Below are 25,979 nucleotides of genomic sequence, written 5' to 3'. Positions count from 1 at the left end.
CAGAGAAAGGGGTTTAAGCTGTTTGTTTGTGGGATGGGACTTTCCTGTGTTAAATCATTGTCTCAAGGAAAACAATAGAAATTGGAACCATAAAACTTATAAAGAAGTTTTACGGCTTTAAAAAAGTTATAAAAACTTTGACATGTATTTTTCAGTATAAAATGTTATTTAATATAGTAACCGAAAAGGAAATATCACATTATTTGCAATAGAGGAAGTATCATTGTTATTGAGTCCATGTGATTGATCCTGATTAGTCATGTTACAAGTTACTCTTGCACATAGTCACGAGTTTAGAGGGCACAAACTAAAAAGTTTATAATTTTCCTGTCTGCTCTTATCACCTACTATAGTAAAGCTACTATATGTCTGGTGACACACATTTCTTATTATAGGGAAACTGAAACAAAAAGCATGCATGAATACTTCTCTGTACAAAATGAAAGTGTGGTATTATAAAGATTATTCATTTGTTGTGTGACCTTCAGTGCATGGTTGATGTGATCATTCCCAAAAGAAGGTCATATTAATTTCCTTTTAAAAGGGAACTTGTTTTTCCTTACAGTAAGTGCTCATTTGACTTTTTGGAAAACGGGAAATTTGCTGAATAATGATGAGATAACTGCGCCTTAACCTTGCTCTCATCCTCTGACTCAGCTTAAATTCCCACACTTAGAAAGAAAAAAAAAAGATGCGCGTCATGCTTGTGATGCATCATGGTCGTAAGACAACTGACAAGTCATTGACATTTGTTGTTTTATAGTTGTTCACTTTTCGCCCTGACATTCAGCCTCAGCCTACCAAAGTTCGCCTACTTCGACAGCATATACGCATGTTACCTGAGACTCATGCAAAAGTCAGCACCTCACCAGCCTACGCACCCTCACCCTGGCCAAGAAACACCTCCCACACTTACCTTCAACCTCCCCCTACAATTCAGCTATGAAGCATAGTAAACCCCAGCAGCCCGATTAACATACTTGGGAAATACGTTTCGAGTTGTTCGGCAGTGCTGTTCATTCTGCTGGTAAATGGAGTGAGTGTGTGTGTGTCGGTGTGTGTGTGTGTTTGTGTATTTGCATGTAGGCTGACATGAGACTCAACCTGCAACTATGTCAGTTGTGACAGAAATCAGCGTCAAACCGGGACTACATGTTTTCACTTTAACTTGCACAGGGTGTTATGAAGATAGTGACGGCGATCACACGTCGTCGTGCTCTTCTGTGGGCAGCAGGGTGCTCTTTAATCTGCCTCCGCGTGCGAGGGCGTCTAAAAGGCCCTAACATCACTTCCTTCCTGACAGACGTCTCATAGCCTAACGCTTATGTACTCGGAGGGTCTTGGAGAGGAGAGGTTCGGTGACACCAATTTACGTCAACGTCTTTAAACATCTGTGATTGGATGTGTCAAAGTCAAAAATGGGGGTCGGTCTGAGTTAAGCGGGCAGTTGAGCTTTTTTGAGAGTAACGTCAGCTGGGAAAGTACAAGATCTGCGCTGGTGCTCGGAAGTTCCACTCAAGGGTGTAAAGTGTCAGTGTGGTTGACACATTTGGTGATGTGGGGATATTATATTCTCAGTGAATCTGTAGGCTACATAGGCATGTACTGGCTTCAACAGTCATTGGTCAGCATGTAGACTTCCTGAGAAATGACCACCTACTTAATAGTGGGAGCTCAGTATTTTAAATGTTTCTACCTAATTCCACACAATTCTAATTTAATTTAATTATTGCCAGCAGTCATCTCCAATATACATTTTACATATCAAACTTCGAATTTAAGGAGTGAGGAGTGAATTGCACATTAAATGTCTCCATCTAGTGGTCCAGCTAAAAAACACAAGAGAGAAAAGTGCAGACACTTTTTTTAACATATATATTTTTATTCATATATATAATAAATTTCTATGTACAATTTATTCTTCTTTTGTAAAGAAACAAAATTAAAGAGAAAGCTTTGATTGCAAACAGTGTTTCATACTAAAGGGAGGGAGAGACAAAATGGAAAAGTGCTCAAAAAACTAGTGTCTGTTGGTTATTTCCCTCCTGTAACTATATTTTAGGTAGATACAAGAGGGGGTTACCATTGTTTTGCAAGGAGACCAGAATCTGAAGGCCAGGATTCCCCTTGAAGTCACTTTGAAGTTGTAAAATGAGAAGTGTCAGATGATAATCATGAAGAGATCTAAATCACTGACAGCTCCTACATTATTAAGAAATATCCACCACACAACGTGAGGCTTTGGCTTTCATCGCACTGACTCTTATCCGTGCTCACGCTCACTACGAAGGAAACAACCATGAGGCAAACTGGTTTATCTCATGTTAACTCTTTGCGTTCGCTTTCACAGCTGTGGTGGGTGTCCACTGTTTGCAATCCTGTTTGTAAGTTGATTTGCTTACTTAAATGTGTTATGGATGTCAGGGTATCACTGATACCTAATAATGATACATTCGACAAAGCACAGCTAGGACAGTGGAAACTGGCCACTGATTCACAAAGGGTGATGTCTGATTGTCTGTCAGTCAGCCGCAGTAGACAAAGTATGACACCATCAATGCAACATGATCACATAAATAACATCACAAAAATCATCCAGTGTACGGATTCTTCCTTTAAAAACATTGGCAAGAGGTAAATCCTCCCCCCAATAATGGTAATACTTTAAACAAAATGTATTAATAAAATTTATTTTCTTTAAAGCAGTTGAGACAGTCATGCAATATGCAGCCTAGTTAAACTAATGGCTGGCTACAGGGCCTCCCTTATGAAGTTGAAGAAATCCACGGATCGTGAACTGGTGAAGGTTAGCGTTTTAGTAGTTGGCAGGTAAGAGCTTAAATAAGCCGGTGGCAATGCCACAGTATAAAGGAAATGGGGCCAGAGGTTTGGTGTAACGCGCTAAATTGTATCAGTACGCACAGATACGAGTCAGGAGAACAATTCCAAGTTCTAGGCCCGGACAAATGTTCCTAAGTGCGGGCTGTAGTTGTCGGTCTGGGTCTGGGGGATTGAGATCCAGGCCCAGCCAGCTTAAAGGTCTTGCAGAACAGAAAATATCCTAGGTAGAGTACACACTCCCAAGAATGTCTGCGTGGCAGCTTTAAAGAATCACCACACTGAATACCACTCACGTTTCACAAACTGTACACGTCACGTCAATACAAAAGAGGGTTTTCAGCCACAGAGGACCCGTGCTTGTGTGAGAGACGACGCCCTCCTGTTGTGCACTTGCTGCCTGTATTCCTTTGCTCAGACATCAGAGGGAAAGACGGATAGCAGGGGGGTACGTAGAGGGCCAGTCAGTGTCTACACTTCTGAACTTAGAGACAGTCAGAGGCAAAGGATTGAGAGGGAAGAGAGAAGGGGGTGACTGGGGTTCGGGGAGAATTGTTTTGTGCTCGGTTCGTTTTAAAGGCACTGTCCTGTCACATGATGTCAACAAAGAACTCACAGGGATTGCCCATAGCATGCTGGAAGGACTGGCGACTGGCGGTGAGCTCAGGAGGAACGGCTGCTAACTCTCTCCCAGGAGGGGCTCCGGGGGGCGTGCTGCTGCTGACCGAGGTCTTGGGGGCCAGACGGGCCAGACAATAAGGGGGAGGCAAGCCTGGGGGGCCGTATGAGGACGCATGGCTTCGCTCGCTGTGGGCACATGAGCCTGGCCCCGGCTGGGTGAAGGGGGCGTGGCTGTAGGTGAAGGACGGGTGGCTGTTCTGTGAGACAGAGTGACTCCTGTGTGACTGACTGTGACTGAGACTTGATCTGGCGTGACTGTGACTGGAGACGGTGTGGCTGTGATGGCTCATTTGGCTGGCGGACCTATCACCGCGCCTCCCTCCACGGACGCGGGGCTCTGATTCGCTGCATGTTGACCTTTGACCCTTCTCCTGTGGGGAGGAGCGTCTACCTTTGCCTGCACTGGGGTTGGATCCACTGCTTCGGCTTCCTGGTGAGGAAAAAAAAACACAGACATTTTAGCTTGGCCTTCCACAATACAAGTACACTGAACAAATACAGTCAGCAGCTCCAACTCATCAGCTACAGCTGATTTAGACCACCTGGTTTTTCTACTGATTAATATTGAGGCAGAAGGTCACACATTAAACAAAATATATCATGAAGCTTAATGAAGCCTTCATGAACTGCAACAGACACTATACATCACATGACATGTTAAGTGAAAGAAGATCTTCTTGTATAAAACACAGTAAAATTAACATTAATATTAATAATAAAGTCATTATATATTATATGACTGCACTTTGTTTAAGGTGTGACGAGATATTTTCTTAGGCAATGTAGCAAGAGTCAACAGTCAAGGGCAAACATGATTATCTCAAAGGATCCTTCCCCAAGTTCCACCTGCAGCAGCTAACACCATGGGCTTCATCTGCTATTCATACAAACACTGAAACATTCACAGATTCTAAATATTAATATGATACACCTGCATCAGAAAGACATTTATACACAGCACCTTGTGGAAAATATAGAATAACACAAGATAGTTGTTCAAGAAAGTAATTATATTAACATTGTCAATTTTGTTTTAAAAGTAGCTTGGTGTCACGTGTCAATGCCGGTTATGCACACTGGTGGTGTCATACTGATAGAGGTGTACCACACTGTTGCAATATCAAACATTCCACGCCTCCTCTTCCGCAATGAGCCCAACAGTACTGGGTAAAGTGGTGCATGATTGCCCCCTATCAGTGAGAATGATAGCACAAGCCTCAGAGTGATCATCCTGCATCATGCACCTCCCAGCACAGTACGAATGCATGCCCAGAGGTGCAGAGAGGGAGAATGGACTGTCAGGAGAGTCACACACAGGATACACACAGACGAAGGGAGACGCATGGGACTGGCGGAGATAAAAAAAAAAAAAAAAAAACCTTAAAGCCACAGTATGATAGGTGGAGAATGTTGAGCACAAGAGATAGAGAGGAGGAATAGGCAAAGATGAAGAGGATGCACGGTGAGATAGAGAGAGTAAAGAGAAAGAGAGCATCAGAGGAGGAGAGGGGGTTAGCAGGCTTACCGGTTCCCCCAGTGTCCTGGGACTACCTCCTCCTTCAGTCTACCGTTGCCCAGCAGAAACAGAGGGAACAACAGAATTACACACACCTCCTAGCTCAGCCCTTTCCGCACTACCTAATGTACCCTACAACTGTAAATCTGTCCCGCATGGTCATACCTAATATTACACCTATGGCTGGTTTTGGTCTTCTCCTTGTCATCAACTAAAATAATCTTTAAGTTTTGGAGAAACTGCCCCTCCAAAATGCAAAAAAAAAACCCCACACATGCACTCTTTAAAACAAGCAGGCAGACACATAATAATACACGAATACGTGTTTGGAAGTGCCAAAAGAAACAAAACTACAAATTGAATTCATATAAAATACATAACATGACTATTCTTATCTTTGTCCATCTCTGTCCTTCCACGCTTCAAAGGTTGCAGATAAACCAACTGAAAGAGTGACAACCGGCTGAAAGCAAGACATGACGATGTCTGGATGAATCACTCAAAACAACGGAAATTAGACTGATAGATGGTAACATGTAACTTACCATTATCTGTCTGGACTGTCTGGTTTAAAATGTATACTACAAGCACACTATCACAGCCACCCACTTATGTACTGTACACACGCCCCTGGTTCTCCACTCTCCCTCAATGCAGATATCAAAAACCATGCAGCAGCGACACAAAGCACTAGCACGTTCTGATTCAAAATGAGAACAAAAGATCATTCGAGAACTGATGGAGAGCGATGGACTCGGTGTTGATCATTTCAAGCTGGCGATTCGTAATCACATGGTTAATCAGATTTTTTTTTTGCGTGTACACACCCAGTACTGCAGAGCTGTCCGCTGCATGACTCAAGATGCTCATGATTGACCTTGACAATACAGGACGCGTTTTAGAATACACATTAAGAAAAATGCAATCCAATGTCAACTTCCTGCCTCGTGAGCCAGAAAAGCTAACATTAGCATGAGTCAGACACTTGAATTAATACTGATGTCATATGTCAGGAATACTTAGATTAGGGAGAATGTCATGTTGCATGTTGAGTCAAATGATCACATTAATTAATGAAAGGCTGATGGAAAACTCAAAGGCCCCTCTTGCCCCCTCTTTTCATTGCTCACCCTCGCTGTGTTGGCTGCCTGCACTCCCACTGTGGAAACTGTGGCATGGGTCTGAGTATCCTGGCGGGAAGCTGGGGGGTGCGGAGGGAAAGGGAGGGTAGGGGAATGGCTGGCCGCCCAGGGGCCAAGGGTTGCTGGTGGGAGGGAGCGGTGCCAGAGTGTCCTGCTCAGAGCCTCCGCCGCTGGATCCCTCATTTAAATTGAGTGATGCCATGTCTTATTGGAGAGAAAACAGAACCAGAGAGGGAAAGATTTAGTACAATCCTCCTATTCATAAAAAAAGCCATACACATGGAGTTGCATGATTGACACATTGAGAGAAGTGGCTGTACTTTGGCAGAGGTCCCCGAAGGTATAGTAGCACTGCTCGGAGAAGGTGATTTTGTTGACGGTGTGTCTCAGGTAGCCATGTTTCAGCAGACTGCTCGCGTACTTCCTCGCATCTCGCCGGTCCTTGAATCCTTCTACTCTGGAGTAAAGCCAGTCCACTACGTCAGCACCTGACACAGCAACAAACACACACACACACACACACACACAGAGAGAAAGAGAGAGTGAGAGAGGGACATGTGGCTCCTGCTCTAATGTGTTGAACAGATGCTAAAAATACTGTCAATATGCATAACAACCACAGTGGTTACACGTAGACAAGCAGCACAATGATGCAAGAACTTTGAAAAAACAAGTTGGTGGAGTTAATGCCCCAGTTATGCATGATTCTTTTCAGGCCTCATACTTTGTGGGTAGAAAAACAATTAAATTATCAATGATGCTGTTTGTTGTATTTAGGAACAATAAACTGTCTCAAAAAAATAACTTGGATGGATTTGAGAAAAATATGTGATTACAGATTTTTATTATTTTTAGAGTTGCTTTTTAAATTTCACCTTTGTAATTCAACTTTTTACTATTTAGAAAAAGGCAAATAAACATATTCATTCTGTTTATTCATCCTTTTTGAGTGTTTATTTTCAAGAGTTACTGGGCCAATATTGCTGATAGTCGGTACCAAGGTTCAGAAAAGCGTATAGATCTAACACAGATCTGTGTATTTCTCCAAACTACATGCTAGTTACAGTAAAGTACTTGGCTGTACACCAGAGTTTTGGTTTTAGTGTTGTGAGTGCCCACACAGCTCAGCTTTTCTCACCAATGACAGCGTTGGCAATGGTGATCTTCAACCACATCCTGTCTCGAATCTCTAGGCCAGAGTCAGGCAACTGCATCACTTTGACGATGGTGGCCATGTCTGTTTTACTTGCAGACAGAGGCAAGTCATCAAACTCTGGGATGGGAGAGGAGTTTATGAGAAAACACTGACAAGCTGAACTTTTCAATTTTTTAAAATGTTGTAAGGTTATCATAATTACCACAGAATTGATGTTTCATAGTGTGTGATGGAGGAGGTGGTTGGTTGTCTTTACCATAGTGTGGGTAAGGTCCTGTCAGGGCGGTGGTGTGTGAAATCCAGGCTGCAGGGTCAATGGGTCTCACTGGCTCAGCTGAACAAATGAAACAAATAAGGCAACTTTGAGAAAAGATACAAACTGTAAAACATCATCCTGCTCAGGGATATCAGTTACATTGCTCTGTATGTAATAAAAAATAATGATTTCTAATGAAAATTAGATATGTATGATTGCAATAAAGCACTAGTGTCTGTCTTACCGCGAGGAATGGTGAAGTAGCTTCGTGGAGACGGGTCCCAACATTTGGCAACAGTAAGACTAATAGGACTGGAGAAAAAGCAAATTAAAAATCTGTTTAAATAGATATAGTAAAGAAGTTTGGTGAAGCCAAGTACAACAAACAGGAGTTTACTGTCCACTACACTTCACTGACTACATTACTTTATCACTGCTGTCAGATGTGAAACTGCTGACATCTATCTACTGTTTTAATCATCAGCTCAGAGGTAAAGTCTGTTTTTCGGTGGAAAGTACTCAAGTCACCACAAGTCACTAAATGACACCACAGTTTAATCTGCATATTCAAACTGTAAAGAATTAGTGTACAATATTATATGTACTATAAAAGCTCACTCTAAACTGGTGTAACTATCAGGAGACAGAGGCAGGACAGTGGCTGATACCAGCTCAGAAAGTCACAAGTATTCTTTTAGAAAAAGTCTCCAAATCTACTGTAGCAATAAACATGTTGTTTTGGCAACAATGGATAAACTGTAGGGATATGCTTGTATTTTAGAGTCATGATTTTCTCAATAGGCTTTCCTTTAATTCTTTAAATCCTTTGAATACTCAAACGGCACCCCATCAGATTTACGCTTTAGTCTGAAGTGTAAGATTACACCCTACATACAGTAAGTTATGCTCTCAATGTGATAATCTTCTGCAGCAGAGTTAAATACCCACAATGCTCTGTGGTTGGTCTGAGCCAGCTGTATGTTCTTACCCAGTTTTGGAAACAATCTCTCTGAGGATCCTCACAGCATCATCATTGCTCATGTTCTCAAAGTTTACGTCATTCACCTGGTTGAAAGACAGCAAAATGTATAATTGGCTAATTATATCAAATAACATTCCATTATTATACAATGTGTTTTCATGAGAAAAAAATTCTTTTGAGAGGGCTCAGATGTGTTTATGCACTTGTACTGTGCGCATTCATCTTTGAAGTGCTCTTAGACCTTTAGATTCCTGGAAATCCTAAGCTGCTTTCAATGGGAAACAGTCAAAATAAAAACTATATTGTGAATGTTGGGGCAACAGCAACTTGTAATCAGTCCTTGTGTGTTTCATAGTGGGTGTAGCCGTAGCGCTCTGCTGTACAGAGATGAAAAGAGAGGCAATAACAGGAAGGAAAAGGAGAGGCAGAATTACAACTTCTACAAAAGAGCCTCGTAACAGTAGTGAATACAACATTGAGGTTGTTAATTAGCCACAAAACCTCAGACAGAACTACAGTCATCTCCCTATATGTCGTTTTAGGCTTTCACACTGTACGAACAGCGGCAACTGCTGGTGTACCTGGAGGAGCATGTCTCCGGGTTCTATTCTTCCATCAGCGGCCACAGCTCCTCCTTTCATGATAGAGCCGATGTAAATGCCGCCGTCTCCCCGGTCATTACTCTGACCAACAATACTGATACCCAAAAAGTTGTACTTCTCTGTCAGGGAAAAAGCAAGGAATGAGTATGAGCACAGTATCAGGTCTGGAAAACAAAGTGACAAATAGTACATTAAAACTTATAAATAAATCCTAGTTATGGAAATGTCAGGTTTACCCATGTTGAGTGTGACGGTGATGATGTTGAGGCTCATGGTGGAGTCTGTGATACTGCTGAAGGAGGAAGACTGGAAAGGTAGGCAAGGCGAGAAGATACCATAAGTAAAGCACATCACACATACACACTCAGTCAGCCATCTCATCTGTGTCTCATGTTCAGTGACAATTTCAATTTCAGCAGGGGCAGTGATGTGTCTCTGAGGCGCTCACCCGATCTATTTTGGCCACTTTGTGCCTCCGTCGGCGTCGCTTATGTCTGCGCATCAGCTGTGAAGAGGAACTCTGTTCAGTGGAGCTACTGAGCCTGAAACACAGGGAGAGAGAGAAAATAATGAAATGGAAAGGAAGAAAGAGGAGACAAAGATAGGATAGAATAAGAAGGAAAAAATTAGAATTAGAAAAAGTACTATCTACTATGGGGACTGTGCAGAAATGACTGTGTGATGTACAGGAGATAAAATAAAATAAAACATTTGCTGTAAATACAATAGCATTGTACATTACAGAAGCCTATTCTCCCTTGCATGTTGCATCCACAACACACATGCTCTGTAAATTGCTTTGAAAAATGCTGACAATGCTGGTATTTGGTCATCTGTATTTATCTTAATATGACTGACTTATGTAGCTGATTGTGATTTAAAGTAGGTCCAGCCTGAGTTGCTGGTGGATCGGCCATGACTAGAGCTGAAACAATTAATTGATAAATCAATTAAATGAAAGAAAATTTTGCATCACCGGTCATTTGGGTCATTTATTAAGCAAAAACATTTGCTAATTCAAGCTTCACAAATGTGAGTGTTTTCTGCTCTTCATGTGTTTTATATCTTGTTGGCTTCTGGGAAATTGTGACAGGCATTTTTAAATAAATTCTGACATTTTGTGATTAATACAGAAAAATAATAAATTAACTAATAAGTAAAATAACAGGTAGTTGCAGCCCTAGCCACAACAAATTCAAAATATATCATGTGTCAGGTGAAACATGGTTGGAAAACATTTTATGGTTTTTATTAAATCCTTTTTATTAAACCCAACAGATGGTTTGAGAAACAAACAAAAACTACTGATTATCTGGATAGAGCAGAAATACATTTTGATGTGAGGTAGAATATTACCTGCTAGCATCCTCGTCTTCCTCACTGTCAACAAATGAGCTGGACTCCAGCTCGCTGCTCATTACTGACGCGCTGTCGTACCCCATTGCTGAGTCCCTTGCAGTGCGCTCTGATTTTGAGTGACCATTGATGCGAGGGACTGAAGAGAGAAAGAGCAGAGCAGCAGTGAGTCAGGCGGGAGGTTGTGTTCCTCGTCGAGGGGTCAGATCAGAACGAGAGGGATCATCCAGGAGGAGAGGAAAGTCATTGTTAGTGAGAATGGTGGAACTGGGAAAAGATCACAGTTATCTGAACAACAGGGATGGAAGCAACAGAGGGGCCTTAATCTCTGATACTGCTGGATGACTTTATTATTATTGGAAATATGAACTAAAAAGCAGAACTTAATTTCAGCCAGACCTTACAGTAGAGTACAGGAATTACAAATAAATATTAAAAAGGGAAAAGTAATCATACAAACTTAACATACAGCTTGAGATTTATCTTTAATACAGTGCTTTACTGTACAAAGCTCTACATAAATCCACTCTCACAATTCCCAGTAGTGTACGACCATCCTGTCCATCTCCATACGTACATGGCCAGTGAGGTGGTGCTGTCTCAGGGTAACAGCGGATTGGCTGGAAAGGTCTGATATTGCGAAGAGGGCGCGGTAGCCAGCGTATTCGCCGAGAGCAAGCAAAACATTCCAGCAATGTGGTTGTTCCCATGGCTAGCTCCGCCCAGAAGGTGATTTTATGAAAGCTGAGCTACTGCACATAAGCACTCAATCAGCAGAGGGACATCCACTGTCAGGATTCACTCAAACATATTTCCTCCCACGCTCAGAGGACTGCCACACCAGAGGAGAGGGAAAAAAAAGAACAAGTGTGCAGGTTCACCAAGCCAGACTGAAATCTGTGTCTTTGTGCTTTGCGCCGTCTGTGCTAGCCGCTCTCTAAAACCCAGCCTGAGCCCCAGACGCCCCGACTGCCCACCGGCTGGCTGCTGACAGGCTTCACAGCTTATCTACAATAGAGGCAGTGACAAAAATATGGAATAAGAATAAAGATCCTCTGTGGAGAGTGGGCAGTAAGAAAACAAGAAGTGAGTACATTTTTGACTAGATGTGAAACTTTAGACACAACCATGACCTTTAAAAAGACTTTTGAAATAAGCTCGTTGCAAACATTCTCTGCTTTTTATTAACTTTGATCCTACAATAGATAAATAATGCACTCATCACATAAAGTCAATGCGTAACAGCTAAAACTGGTCATTTATCTACTGGTGGGTTATCATTACGTAAACAACATCATCTTATAAGCTTACGAGTTCAATAAATCTCTCTCCTCTCTCGCCCACCGCATTAAACTAACCACAAAATGTAATCACTTGCATATTCAACATTTTCAAATGTAAAATATCAATGACAGACATAACACAAAGAATCCTTCTCACCACAGCCGGCAGCATACCTTCATCTGATGCACAGATAAACTGAGCTGAGAGTCAGGAGAAAGTATTGCCTCCTCCCTCCCTCTGTCCCTCCCTCCCTCCCATGGCACGCAACTATAGAATGACTGCTAATCTGTCTCTGACCAATCAGATGACGTATTTCTCCAAAACAGAGATAATATGGGATTTCGGATGATGTGCTGTCCCATCTATGCCTCAGGTAAAAAACACCATCAGGTTACTGAAAGCCCAAACGCGTTTAGCAGCATCGAATCACAAAAAAGGATTTTAAGACACTTTTCATTACGGAGGACAGTTTCACCAGCTGCTTTTGTGCTTTGTGTTAATACTTTAATACAAGCATAAGTGCTTTGGCTTAGTCTTCTTTGACCTCAACCTTAAATCCCAGCAGCATGATGTTTAATGCAATGGCAATGCTTTTTTCTCCTTGTGGGTATTAAATGTTTCTGCTACAATGCAATAACTGAATATTAGAGTCTTGTCTTACAACAGGTTAAGATGCAGAGCACCTGGCGGCCTTGAAGGAGGTCATATCCCATAACTCCTGAACACCTGTTAACCCTCCTAAAATGTTCAACTGCTGCATTTTTCATCCATTCATTCTCAAACGCCACGGCACAGACAGATAATAAGAAGGGATATGTTTACCAGGGCTGAACAATTTAACTGATTGCTGTAAAGCAACTGGCATTCACACCGAGACAAAATCACTTGGAGCGTGTGTATAAGGTGACAGGGGAATTCCTGCTGCTGCTGATGCTGCAGGCAGCAAGGTAAAGAGGCGGGGCTACTTGCTATTTCTTTATATGTCTTTACATGCAAGCCACGTGACTGTGACAGCAGCCACTGAGCCAACACAGCCCAATTGAATTGCATTACGTGGGGTCTTACTTGCTAGATCTGTGAGCCATGAAACTGCCGGGTGTGTGTGTGTGTGTGAGAGAGAGGGGGGGGGGGATAATAATTCTCTACTTCTACTTCTACTTCTCTCTGTCTTCTGTATGATAGTGTCAAGGTCAGTAAACACAGAGGAAGATGGAGGACAGGAACAAACTACATTAGGCTTGAGGTATTTCCACATCACGCACAGAACAGATGTGCAGTTGGCAGTTAGCAGCAGTGGATCTGATGTGGTGAGCGCCAACAAAATGTTGCCAAGTCAACAACACTGTCACAGATGCACGGGAATAGTGATATCAATGGAGATGATTATGCAGTTATTCTGCTAGGATATAGCTAAATTTGATTCCAGCATTCCAGACCGTTGCAGCTCTTCCTGCAACCTCAACCTGATGCTGTATTCTGTGCTTCTAATTGCATAATGAGCCTGGAGCGCAGGATGCAAAGAGCCAGGCTTGCTGTGAAGATAGGACAAGGGGAGTAGAAACAGAGACAGGGAGAGAAAGAAAGAAACAACTGGCTTTGCTGTGAGTCAAACAGCAGACTGCAAGAATCAGAAGTTGCTGATTTATTACTTCCTGCCATAAAAACTAATTCTGCCAAAATGTCAGTGTGGTGAGGGCAGGAATAGAATAAAGCGGATATCTCAAAATATTTCAAGTATGATTGTGCTAATAACAGAACACACCTTTTCCTGCACCACCAGTATACCCTGTTCTCTGTTGTGGACAGCGCAGACGTGTGATGTTGCCTGGCAGGCTCTCAAATTAAAAACATTGAGCCTGTAAAGGAGAGGAGCTCTTTTGAAGGAGCAGGAAGAAAGCCATCCTTCTCCCATCAAAGTGATTTCAATAAAAAATTGCTGCGGCCAAATGTCAGAACAGTAAAGCAGATGTGTTCGCACTTGATAAGGCTTCTCGGGGGCTTTCACAATCAGGATCCTAAAAGTTTCTTTTCCGAGTAGCCTGTAGATGGTTGCTGCAAACGACTTTCCTCTGATATTTCACAAAACACTAGTGTCTTCTGACAGGGTATAATCATCGTACAAGACTGGAGTGTGACTACCAAGTGGAAAACACCCACTGACCATAAACCTGAGCCACACAGAGGAAACAGAAGAAGGACAATTATTGAGAAAGACAGTGAATTCTAGAATCTTTGACATACAGTGAACTTTTTCTCTTCACTCTTCTTAGAATTTGAATATCTATCTGTTTCTTGGTCTCACATAGCTAAAGTTCAACCGACATCATGTGATCCCTGAGGGCCTTTTTTTCTGTCTGCTGTCTGTCCACTTTTTGTGTGTGAGTGACTTGTGCAGAGTGAGTAAGCTCAGAATTCAGTGAGAGGCACTGAAATGTAATAACTTCGAAATGACAAGATAATTGCATTTTTAGGATCCATCTGTTCCTGGCTGATAATACTCACGCTCAGTTTCTCGAGCTCTCCTCCGTGCCCGCTCTCTCTCTCGCTCTCTGCGGTGGCTCAGGAGAGACTCTGTACCCGTCTCGGTGTCCAGGCCATCTCGACTGCTCACCGCATTGGCACTGCAGTACACACATTGGAAAACTTCAGTCAGATTCATAATGATGGACAAAACACACAGTCTCTCTGTCTCTCTAACAGAAAAGTCTTTCAAATTAATTCTCTAGCCAACCTGAAACACTCCTGAACATAATCCCCAGCTACAATATACTCCCGTCTGTTATAATATCTGTTTGCCTGCCATTCAGCCTTAGGGGAATATGCAACTCATATTATGACTCTGTTTCGAATTCAATCCCTCTGGTCAAAATAGCAGTTTCATTGTTCTGTGGTATGTGATGTGTTTTTCACTAACTGTCATTAATGACCAGATACCCTGAGAGGGAGCCATTCTGGACAATACTGGCATTAATGAGACCTATTGAAAGCCCAGATGGTGCCTGGAGCATGATTGGGAGAGAGACAGCGAGGGGAGAATGACAGATTGCATAAAAAAGCGAGAAGTGGTAGATCAGGTGTGGGCTGAGCAATAAGCCGGCCTGTGTACTTGGGGTCTAGGAGGAGTCTGGGGGTTATGGAGGGGCTGGAGGGCAGATTGTTATTCTGTCAGAGGGCTGGAGACGCTGTGGCCTCAGGCACCAGGGTTAAGGGACTTACACAGCCACCGGGCACCTAAGAAACCTGAAGCTGGTGAGAACTCTACTCAACCCTGTCAGTCTGTCACACACACTTAGGCATGTGTGCAACATGTACCTTACACCTGTATAAATAATCACACTTCCATGCAAGCGCATTCATGCATTCATACACATTCATGGCAGTGCTCATATACAAACAGTGTCTCTTTTAAACGCATTGGTTCTGCTTATACAGTGTGGATATCATAGAGTATAAACAGAACAAAAACACAATCATCACCCTGCAATGGTTTAAAAACAATGTTCTCACACACCTCAGCGACGATGTGAGGATGATCAATGCAAATTAAAAACACAAGAGCAGACAGGATGCTGTGTCTGCTGTGTTCACTCAGCAGGATAAAGTGCTCAATGAGGCATGCTTACACGCTTCTGCTACGGAGTACTAATGGGTCCACCTGGGCCAGGCTTCACCAGCGCAGGTCAGTGCATGTATGCAAATATCACCGAAGATGCATAGTTTGGATGCATTTCTATCGTTAGGGATTGGGAAGCAGTGTGATGATTGATGCGGTGGTGACTCCCTGCCTGTCAGGCTGTCGATGGCTGCTGACCAGCCAGGCGGCAGGTCTGCTGATCCAGGGGGAGATTATCCAAGGCGCTAGACTGCAGCTGTGAACAAATGCCACCCCTTTTCAACCCCCCCACCTGACCTCCCCTCCTCTCTCCCAATCGCCTCCCCCTCCCTCTTGGGAAATGGAGATGGGTGCTTTTAATGTCCGTTAATCCGGATTACCAGGCAGAGGCACATCAGTTGTGTCCATTCTCAGCCCAAAACACCTATTCTGTTTGCTCATCAAATAGAGCCATTCACGCCGACAAACACATGAAATGCATGAATAAAGCACAAAGAGAAATGAAGTGGTAATAATATTCTAGCTATTTACAGACAGAGGTAAAGGGTGGAAGACTGGATTCATTTCAGAAAGAGAGGAGGTCCGCTATAGGGAATTCACCACACTGTTTCCCTGAGAGAAAGGCCTGCCTGTCTGACTCAAAGAGGAAAAGAGAAAGGGAGAGTGAGGGTGGGGGCGGGGGGAAATTACGTGGGGTAAGGGGGCTGGGACACTGTCGTTTTCCTCCACAAGGTGGCAGTAGTCCCAGTGAAAGCTGGCTGGGAACAATAAAATCATCAGGACAGCTGACAGCCAAACAGCAGGGAGCAGTCCATAGAGGGCAAAAGCGAGCTGAGATGTCAAACACTGGATAAAGAGATACACTGAGACATGACAGATTGCATGTTCTCAATATAGAGCCTCAGCCATATTGCTCTAGCGCTGTAATGGCAACAACCCTCGCCCCCATTGCCCCCAGCCCTTCTAGCTATATTTAGCGTTGGACTTCTCCTTAGCAAGTGCAGTGATATTCTCTAATCTGCCAGTTTGAAATCAAAGTCTGGGCTCAGGTAAAAGTCATCAGGCTATCAAAAAAAAAAAAAAAAAAAATCCATTTCTGAGCTTTTAGGCACCAATGTGTTTTTTCGGGGCCACAAATGCCTTTATTAACCGAGTATGGATGAATGCTCTTAGTGACTGAATACAATGAGCCTCACTGAGTGCCAGTATTCGCCTGAAGATGTGTATGCTATGAAGGCTATTTCAAGAATCAGCAGCACTCGCGGCGTACGCATCATGTTTACATAGATGAGCGGACTAACGCCTTACTCCATGGTTGAGTGGGCGGGAGGGAACATACACACTAGTGGGAGAAATACTCACATCCATGCATGTTCCCACACTCAAGCTTTAGCACATACTTCATGGCATAAATCACACACAGGCTTACAGACCACCTACACCTCCCATACGATCCTATGATGACAAATCTTTCTGATGAGCTTTCCACATTCTGATTAGCACATATGGCACGCTGTGAAATAAAAAGGTCACCCAGTGCACAGGATTGTGTGCTTGAATACATCTGCCTACATCGCCGTGTGTGTGTGTAATTGTGCATATATGACAGGCAGTAATCAGTCTACTTACTGGAAGGAGGGGGGCCGTGAGTCTCCAATGCCGCCTGTTCTCTCCAGAGGAGGGGGCAGCTCGGGGTGGCTCTCCGTGCACTGAGATCCTCCATCAGAGTGGGCACTCTCTGCCAGGACCAACTGAAAGAGAAAGACATTGGAGAAAAGAAAAGATGTGTTCAAGACCAGACATATTCATCTCTAAGAGAAACACAAACAATAATAAATATTTTGTTGAATCATATAGGCCCCATTGTGAGGAGGGGGAAGATCAAAAACAACCTCAACACATACTCTGCGACACTCAAAGATGAACACACTCAGTGATGTTGGCACCAGAGACAGGCACATCTTGTGTGCAAGTACACATGAGGAAAGACTATGAAATGAGATGCTGCAAAGAGGCCTAGAGATGGCTGGTGGCTACGCATAAACAACTTGAGAAACACAGCAAGCGACACAGAAACTTAAAAGACCGCACTGCTTTTACTCAGTTGAGTGTCAGTACAAAGGATGATGTACGATGACCCATAGATAGAACTCCACTCTCCTTTCATCTGAGCGAGAATAATGAAAGTTAAAGCAGGCAGCCGTGGAAAGACTAACAACTGTATGGACTATGATTATTCTAATGCGAGCTGTGGGATTCACAGGTGTCACTAGGGTGTCACTAGATTCTTAAATGAACCCTGTGGGCTACTTTTCTTTTGCTCCATTTCAAAGACTGAAAGTATTTCTGCATTTTCCATCACCTTCTGTGTCTGTGTGCTGTGTCTGGTGTGTGCTGACTGGCTTTCTGTCTGAAAATGAATTTAGCTCTGTTTCTTGGTTCTCCAAGTTTATGGAAAACAGCTTTATAAAAAATACTTTCTTTCTGTGTTTGACAGTATTATTAAGGAAAAATTCCTCCCTACTTTTAGGGATGCATCGATCTGACTTTTTCTTTCCTAATAATGATTCCTGAGCCGATTCTAGTGCTCTATTTTCCCCAAATTTAAATGTAAATTCTGTACACCACAATGTGTGGAGTTCATTGGAATTATTTTATGTAAGATATCATGAGGGCAGGGATTGCTGTAGAGTTGTGGACAACCTGATGTGACTTAATGAATGTTAATGTTAGTGGAAACCCAACATTTTATAATGACATGACATGAAGAGACTGAATTTAATGTGGATCAGTCCTCTCTGGTCGATACTGATCCACTTAATAGGGTCATTATCAGCCCCAGAGCTGATACAGTGCATACCCTACATATTTTACATTTCTAATGTGTGTCTAATCAGACACCTAAACAATAGAGCATTTCTAAGGTTTCTCTACTCTGTTTACGGTAGGAATTAGCCTAAGTTATATCTGCCTTCATAGCCTGAATGTAAAGGATGCCCAAAGATTTGTTAATTTTCATTTTTCAGTTTTTAATAATGTTTTACCACATGAAAAATTAGGCATCATTTACAGTAACTACATTTTAAACATTTAAAACAGAAGAAAAAAGTTATACACATGAAAATCACCATATAAAAAGCCCTATTAATAAATATGCAGTTATCCGCAGTTAGCTTACAGTCATATATAACAACTGTTGGAGAACGTGAAGTAAAGATTTATCACTGTGGAGCTCCAAGAAATGCTGATTGGTTTCAATCCAATACCAATTAGTTACATGGTTGATATTGCCAATAGCAGTACTTAAACAAGATATTCATATTATTTGCAGCAACCAAAATACCAAAATACACCTAAAATCACAGAACAGCGTACTTCTGCTAATTACATTACAGGTTGCCGATATAAGGTTATGAAACAGCGTTATATACCGGGCACAGATATGCCCTGGTTGAAGGAAACTGGGAGCCGCAGTGTGTGAAATGTTTTGTTTAATCAAATGTGAATGAATTGAGAAGAACATCTTAACACAAGTACAGGCTTCAAACCCTGTTATTAGTACTGACACTGCTTAAGTGATATTGAGCAAGACACTCCTTAGCAACTCTACAGCCACCACTGAGTCTGACCTCTGACCTCCCTGTGGAGGGAGGCTAGCAAACATAATGAATTTCCCCACAGAGATCAATCAAGTATAACATTTATATAGTGGATTGGTAAAAAAGGACAAAAAGCCTAAGTAGATTAATATGCAGCCTGTCAATATTTAAAGCCAGAGCTATAACCTGTGTCTTCTGCTCGATAGAGCGATGATTAAGATATAAATCCTCATCTGTAAATCCTGACAGATTGATTTGATTTAAAATACTTAATTGTCTCATAGGAAAACTTGGGCTAACAGCACTGTTTATCTTCCATAATTACAAATCACTATAATGCTACAGTCAAGTCAATAGAATAACTGAGCACCAGGTTACACTAGTTGGTCTGATATTTCCTGTTTTAGACGTCAAACTCAGCCACCTCTGATTGTATTTTGTAACAGAAGCTAAGTTCAAAATCTAATGGAATCACTCGCACCTATACAATACAGCAGAATAATGAGAGCAAGGTGAAGAGTGTTTGAAAAGCTCTGTGGAGGCGTCACATGGCTACATTTACATGATCCATGAGTGCTCCACATATCTTTGGTTAGAGCTGAGGCAGCACAGCCAGGAGAGAAGGTAAGCATGGGTGCACCATACATCTCACTTACCCAGGACACTACTCTCCCGTTGAAGCAGGGCAGCTTGGCGTTGTCATCGGAAATCTCTTCTTTGACAACCCTGGGGAACAGGCAGACAGATACAGTCAGGATAACCGGCCAGAAGAAAGGACACAAGAGTCAACTCAACAACACAACACGGTGCGGCCTGGAGACACTTCCCTCCCCTGCCTAGCTGGCACATACTGAGAGACATTCACGCTTTTGTAAATCACATTTTTCACATAGCTTTTGACCAGCTTTTGTAGCACGGGTAAGCTCAATGAGAAGCAGCAGCGATGACACTCTCAGTCTCTATCAGTGAATTTATGGACATCATGGCAGTCTGTCCAGTAACACTACGCACAACAATGTGATAACAGCCGCTCAACCTGGCAAGGATAGGGCCATAAATCAATAATGAATGGGTCAAATAGTAACCCTGCACAGGTGTGGATGTTTCACAGATAGGCCGATAGACCGATAGATAGACCGATAGATAGACCGATAGATAGATAGATAGATAGATAGATAGATAGATAGATAGATAGATAGATAGATAGATAGATAGATAGATAGATGTGTAAATGCCTCAGAGCTCCGACAACAGGGCGTCAAAGGCACAGGAGTGTGTATTAATAGAGTGATCTACTGTGTGAGCCTCCCTTAGTGTCTTCATCTTTGGCTGTAAATTCCCTACAAAAATACCTCCCAGTTACCCTTTGACCTGCTGGGACACAGTTCAGCAGCAACCAGTCACCACACCTGCTAGGCTCGTGTCACATAGATCCAGCCTGGAGCCTGCCGAGGGGTATAGGAGATGAGCCAGCATCTTACATACACACTGACACACATGGATTTAAACACCTTGATGTTTTAGCCAGTTTCCATTATAACTCCCTGGATGTCTTTGTGCACATTTTTTTTGTGCAAAGGATTTTCCCAGAATTGGTACGACCACGCATTTCTGAGACTTTGAGGAGATCTCACATTAGCTTCTTGGCTTTGAACACGGTGCATGAAAAGGGAGAGGCACGACTTTGGAGCAGCAGGGAAGCCTAAGAAGATTTTATGCAGGGGTGTCTCTGACAGTGACTTTACAGCTTTTATTTTTCCGCTTCTTGTTTGCCAGAACTTCCCTGCCACTGAAATGATTAGCCAAGCCAGTTGTGTTATTGTGTGCGCTGCTGCTGTGGGAGCTGTATTGCTAGGAGTGGTGGACGGAGATAACGTAGCCTTGTGGCTGGAACTGACGACCACAGAGTCTGCTGCTGTGGCCTGTTCCACCTCAGGGAGGAAAAGGGAGGGACGTGAGGGCTGACTCTGCCGGCTGCTTGTTAGGTAGGAAGTGTTTGCATCCTCTCTCTCGAGCTGCATTACCAGCTGTAAGGTGACTTGTGAGGATGTGGGAGTGGCCGGTACAAATACAATATCAGCAATGCTTCTTCTTTCGAATGGTTGACAGGAATACGGTTGTCTGTGCCACTTACGCACACACAGTTCACCAATGTAGCAGTATTTTTTTACAGTTTAAAAAAAAAAAAACTGGCACGGACAATTAACCCCTTAAACATGTCTCTGTCTGTTATAAGAACTGAAACCAAAAGAGACTGTTCCAATCATCAACAGATGACGTCTTTAACATGCGGTAAAATACCCATGGCCTGCATGCTTTTCAGCTTCCATCTGATATCAGGAGCAGTGTTAGTTCCACCCTGAACACTTAACAAGCACAGACACACACACACACGGATACACACACATACAAACCGTATGCCCTGTTTGGAGAAGCATGTGTGTGGTGTGGGCTGCTGTCACAGATCTGACTTCTTACAGCAGACAGCTTAAATAGGTCTTAACAGATTTCACAGGATAATGACACAAGATTTACCCTGGTGATCGCTGAATATTCCACTGCTGGGGATATTTGTGTAGCTGGGGAAGATTAAACGTGTTTGTTTATGCTTTGAGAGACAGAGGTGGGCTGGGTAGCTACAGCCTAAACCAGAAACCAGGGGCAGGAGAAGCCAGCCAACCCCGGCCATCAATCTAAGGACTTTGGTGGGCTGATGCTAACAATATTATATACAGGGCAGCAAAATATTTGTATTCAAATATAATTAGCAATAGATAAACTTCAATGTGACACAGTGTGACTCAGTACACAGATAAATTCATTCTTTAACCAACTTTAACCATCTACAAAGCATGAATATGGTTGATGTCACATATAGTACTGTAACAATGTGATTTTCACAGCAACATAATAACAAAGGTCAGATGTTTTACTTCCCTTTCCATTCATAATGTCACTATTTTGACCAATATTGTATAATCACAGTAAGAGCATTGTTGTTAATGCCACGGCACACAAATGCAGTATAACCTTCAACTTCACAATCCTCAAAAAGCAAAAACAAGCGAGGTGAGGAAAGGGTTGCATTTGTGCAAAAAGCTGCAGATTTTTGTCCTACAGGGGTTTAGCATCACTTCCTCAGCAGAAGAAAGATTCCCTTACCAGCCCCCCTATTTTGTAAGGCACAAACAAGACTGTTTCTTTCAGACCTTCAGCTTGGCTGCTTCCTCAGCTCCAGAGTGCCTCTGTGACTTGCATTATAGTGAGGTCTCAAACCCACTCACCACCAGTGGCAATGACAAAACACCATATCATCACCTTGAAAAAAGCCGAAAAAGCCAAGTGGCTTGCTTCAAAACAACCCAGCCTCAATTAGTTTCCTGTCTTATGAATATTGATGAATAAATTAATATTATGGGGGAAAAAAACTGAGGTATGAAATGTGCACAGAGCACATTCATCGTTTAATTTGCTGTCTTCCGTTGTGTGAAATGCCACAGCCCATGGTTACGTGTATTCCACACGATTCCAAAGAGAACTGACATGACTTGTTCACTGCAGTAAGCTGAGGCGTTGTGGGGACAAACCATTTATCAAATTTGTGTGGCCATTGCTTAAAGGGCTGATTTAGCCAGCACAAATGTAGTTCAGCAATCCCTTAAGAAAATGGCTGGTTTTTCCTGCACAGCAGGGGGTCTACTACAGAGGACCTTGCACTGACTGCTCATTTACATTTCAAACACTGTCTATAACTGCAAGGGATTTGATGTTTTCCCTCTCTGCTCAGCAGTCTTATTCCTCCCTAGCTAATTCTCCAGCAGCCATACTGTCTCTGTGTATGCAGTACAGCCAGCATGGCTACCACAAAGCGCTGCTATCCTCTGTGCCTTTGACTGGCTTTGCTTCCATACTGTGCCAGTACCATACGGCACTCACAGAGACTGAATACTCAACCTTAACTCAAAGGCAGAGATGCTGATGGAGACGCGTTTATAATCTGTGTGTAACAGCTCTATGTGAAAACATAGTCATTTAACAATGTCCAGTTCACAACATAATCTAACAAGCTTTGTTGATGCACATTCAGGAGCCGGTTGGCCTACTGTAGCGGTGTGTTCAGCAACACGGAGCCACGTCTCCATGTGGCGAAAGCAAACATGCTTTTGTTTGTTTCCATAATCTGCTTGTCGATCACCTGAGGCCCAGTGAGCAGCCCGGCCTGCAGTGCAACAGAGGCAGGAAGCCGGGGCTGGGGACAAAGCGGCGCACCAAGCCTAGCCTGCCACCAGGAAAAGCCAGTTTCCCTCACAAGGTCAGGCTGTGGTGGAAATGTATGACGTTCTGCTCTATAGACACTGCCTGCCTCTGCATTTCCTCCAATCATGTTTTGTGATTACAGTGCTAGATATTGATGTGTGTGGGCCCATGTATGACTGTTCAGACTGGAATGAGAAACAGGCACTGACACAAATATGTCATCCTCAGCAGGGACCTGATACAAGTAGATCTCGCTGACCAAGAGAGCTGAAGAGCTTTGTAGACCTGGTGCAAACTACTGAAAATCAGGATGGGATTACAAGAGAGGAAGAGAGAGAGAAATAGGGAGGAAATATTTCTATTATTTATAAAGTCCAGAATCCAGTGGCTATAGGAGGTAGTTCCTGTGACTTTCTGGGGTAAAATTCACCATGAAAATTAAAAAAAGGAGTGAAAATCTATTTTTCTTACAAATGCTACAACATAATGACGGGTTAAAATATTATGACTGTAGGTTTAATCATTAATTTGATCTAGACAATATATATGTATATATATAGGCTACTGTATATTATATGTCCATATACCTGACCAAATAATCAGTGGACTGCACGATGAGACGGCAAGTAACTGCCCATTCTCTGTTTCCACATCATTTAACCTACATGTAATAATCAGGAAAACAAACAGGCATTACTGTAATAACACGGGATAATATTCATTAGAAAAACAAGGTTATGAGGATGGATGTTTGAGATCTCCTCCTCTGGGGCAATTAAATTCAAAAGGTGGTTTATATGATTGCATAGCTAATAGTCACAATCCCTGGCTTGTGCTGGTCACACTCCCTTGGGATTCACCTGCAATCCATTGTGTGTGTGTGTGTGTGTGTGTGTGTGTGTGTGTGTGTGTGTGTGCGTGTGTAAGAAATACAACTTAATGGGCTACAATAAGATATAAATTAAGACAATATAAAATGATAATATTTTGTGAAATGATCCTGACAAACACATAACCACAAACAATCTGGCACAAATAAAACAAAAACAATATGAAACCTGAGGACTAGGAACATGTGGACGCCTCGTCAACATGGCTCTCGCGTTTATATTCCACATGGATAATACACTGACACTAATGTGGGTTAATATATTGACACTAATAAGGGGGGGAGCAGGGGTCTGGCTCTGTGTAATACATGCAGGGCTGCGTCATTAGGGCTCTGGACAGATCTGGTATCACTTCAAACACTCATGTGTCTCCTCCACTGCGCACAGGATAGTCTGTAATAATGAGCAGGTGCCAGGAGCATGGAAACAGACATGGCACTATAGTTTGCACACATGTAACAATGTTGCAGCCAGCCTTGTCTGATGTTGCCTATCACGGCCTAGTAATAAGCTTTTTTTTTATATATACTACACAGCGATAATAAACAGCAAGTGAGCCAGACGAACGGGCTAATAATAATCACAGACGGTGGCCACTTACCCAAAATCCTGGTCCATCGATTTGAAGAAGAATTTGTAGCTATTGACCGGTCGATTGTTGAGGACATTTTTAAAATCCGCTAAGGTGACTTTCTCTGGAGAAACGGACAGTTTGACCAGATAAGGAGTCTCCTCCTCGTCTATGTGATATATTATTTTAGTCTCCGCCATGAGAGTGAGGGGAGGACAATCATTGACACAGGAAAGGAACAAGGGTTGGCAGCGCAATAAACAGGCCTGCTATGTTACCAGCAACCCGTAGAATAACATAACAGCATTCTCTAATATATAAACCAGCATAACCCACGATGGAAAATACAGCTCCGTGTGTTTGACCAACACAGCGAAAATCCAGACATAATCGCGTTATGAGTGCCTGTATTCCTGCTCCGGTGTGAGTCGGTACGGTGGCTCTCTCGGCACTAAAACAGGAAGGGACAGTCCACATCCTTGCGATATGGTGTTGGGAATATTGTTTTTTTTTTTTTTTTTTTTTTTACGAGCTAGGCTAATTGGTTAGACAGTGCTGTCATCTAGTGGCGTGTCTGGGCTGTGCGCAGGCCCATATGGCCGTCTTATACAACGCACTCATACTGTACGGCGTACTGTACAGGCAAAACATGGAACAAAGAGGAAGTGGACTGGCTTTATGAAGCCTGTATGCTGCTCGCTTTCTTTTTATTACTACTAATTCTGATATTGCAGTGGTATATTATTGTGTCAAGCGGTTGCAGCCCAATATAAATTAAATCTAAATCTAAATATATATATATATAGGCTATATATAAATGTATTCTGATGAAAAAAAATTATAGTCTGAAATATACGACCTATTTTTTTTTATTTTTTTTTGGATAACTAGCCCAGAGAAGAATCCTATAAATAAACAACGCAAAACATTTATATAAAAATACAGCAGCAGCACTGTGAGAGGTTTGGAGAAAAACGCAGCACTTTAACGGCACTAATGATTGTCTTTCCTCTCCAGTTAATGGGCTCATTAAATATTAGATATGTCTAATAATCATTGCAGATGACAGCAATGATTATTAGAGGTTAATCATATGATTGTAACAGGCCTGAACCCCAGGAGTGAAAATAGGTAAATAGGTTTGCCTTGTACTGCACAGCTGGTATATTGTCACATTAACACAATGCCTGTCAAACAAGAGTCTACAGTGACTCAGTCTCACTACTAATTAACATA

The 25,979-nt window shown here is 42.5% G+C and overlaps 1 protein-coding gene across 3 annotated transcripts; it reads right to left on the bottom strand.

Moving 5' to 3' along the window:
* Positions 1-1,860: 1,860 nt before the first annotated feature.
* Positions 1,861-25,230, bottom strand: dvl1a (dishevelled segment polarity protein 1a). 3 transcript variants are annotated; one of them, XM_051425346.1, is made up of 15 exons: positions 24,774-25,230; positions 19,682-19,751; positions 17,056-17,177; positions 14,316-14,434; positions 10,530-10,668; positions 9,622-9,715; positions 9,410-9,479; positions 9,153-9,292; positions 8,578-8,654; positions 7,834-7,901; positions 7,536-7,667; positions 7,316-7,450; positions 6,498-6,665; positions 6,166-6,381; positions 1,861-3,949 (listed from the first exon to the last, which is right to left on the bottom strand). In XM_051425346.1, the coding sequence occupies exons 1-15, from the start codon at positions 24,941-24,943 to the stop codon at positions 3,429-3,431; spliced, it is 2,241 nt and encodes a 746-aa protein (XP_051281306.1). In that variant the 5' UTR covers positions 24,944-25,230; the 3' UTR covers positions 1,861-3,428. The 3 variants fall into 3 exon arrangements, with proteins under 3 accessions (XP_051281306.1, XP_051281307.1, XP_051281308.1); XM_051425347.1 differs by having other exon boundaries at positions 7,590-7,667; XM_051425348.1 differs by lacking the exons at positions 14,316-14,434; positions 17,056-17,177; positions 19,682-19,751; positions 24,774-25,230 and adding an exon at positions 11,107-12,005.
* Positions 25,231-25,979: the final 749 nt, after the last annotated feature.

The sequence above is a fragment of the Dicentrarchus labrax genome, unplaced genomic scaffold, assembly GCF_905237075.1.
Source record: "Dicentrarchus labrax unplaced genomic scaffold, dlabrax2021, whole genome shotgun sequence".
Classification (NCBI taxonomy): domain Eukaryota; kingdom Metazoa; phylum Chordata; class Actinopteri; family Moronidae; genus Dicentrarchus; species Dicentrarchus labrax.
Note: the sequence above shows the minus strand (reverse complement) of the source record. Positions and strands in the feature narration are given on the sequence as shown.

Bases quoted from the DNA above. Each gene is read 5' to 3' on its own strand.
- dvl1a (XM_051425346.1), bottom strand. From the start codon at position 24,943: ATGGCGGAGACTAAAATAATATATCACATAGACGAGGAGGAGACTCCT. The intron at 7,668-7,833 runs GTAAGACAGACA...TCATTTGTTCAG, and splicing joins CTACTTCACCATTCCTCGCG to CTGAGCCAGTGAGACCCATT. The intron at 7,451-7,535 runs GTAATTATGATA...CTCCCATCCCAG, and splicing joins TATGAAACATCAATTCTGTG to AGTTTGATGACTTGCCTCTG.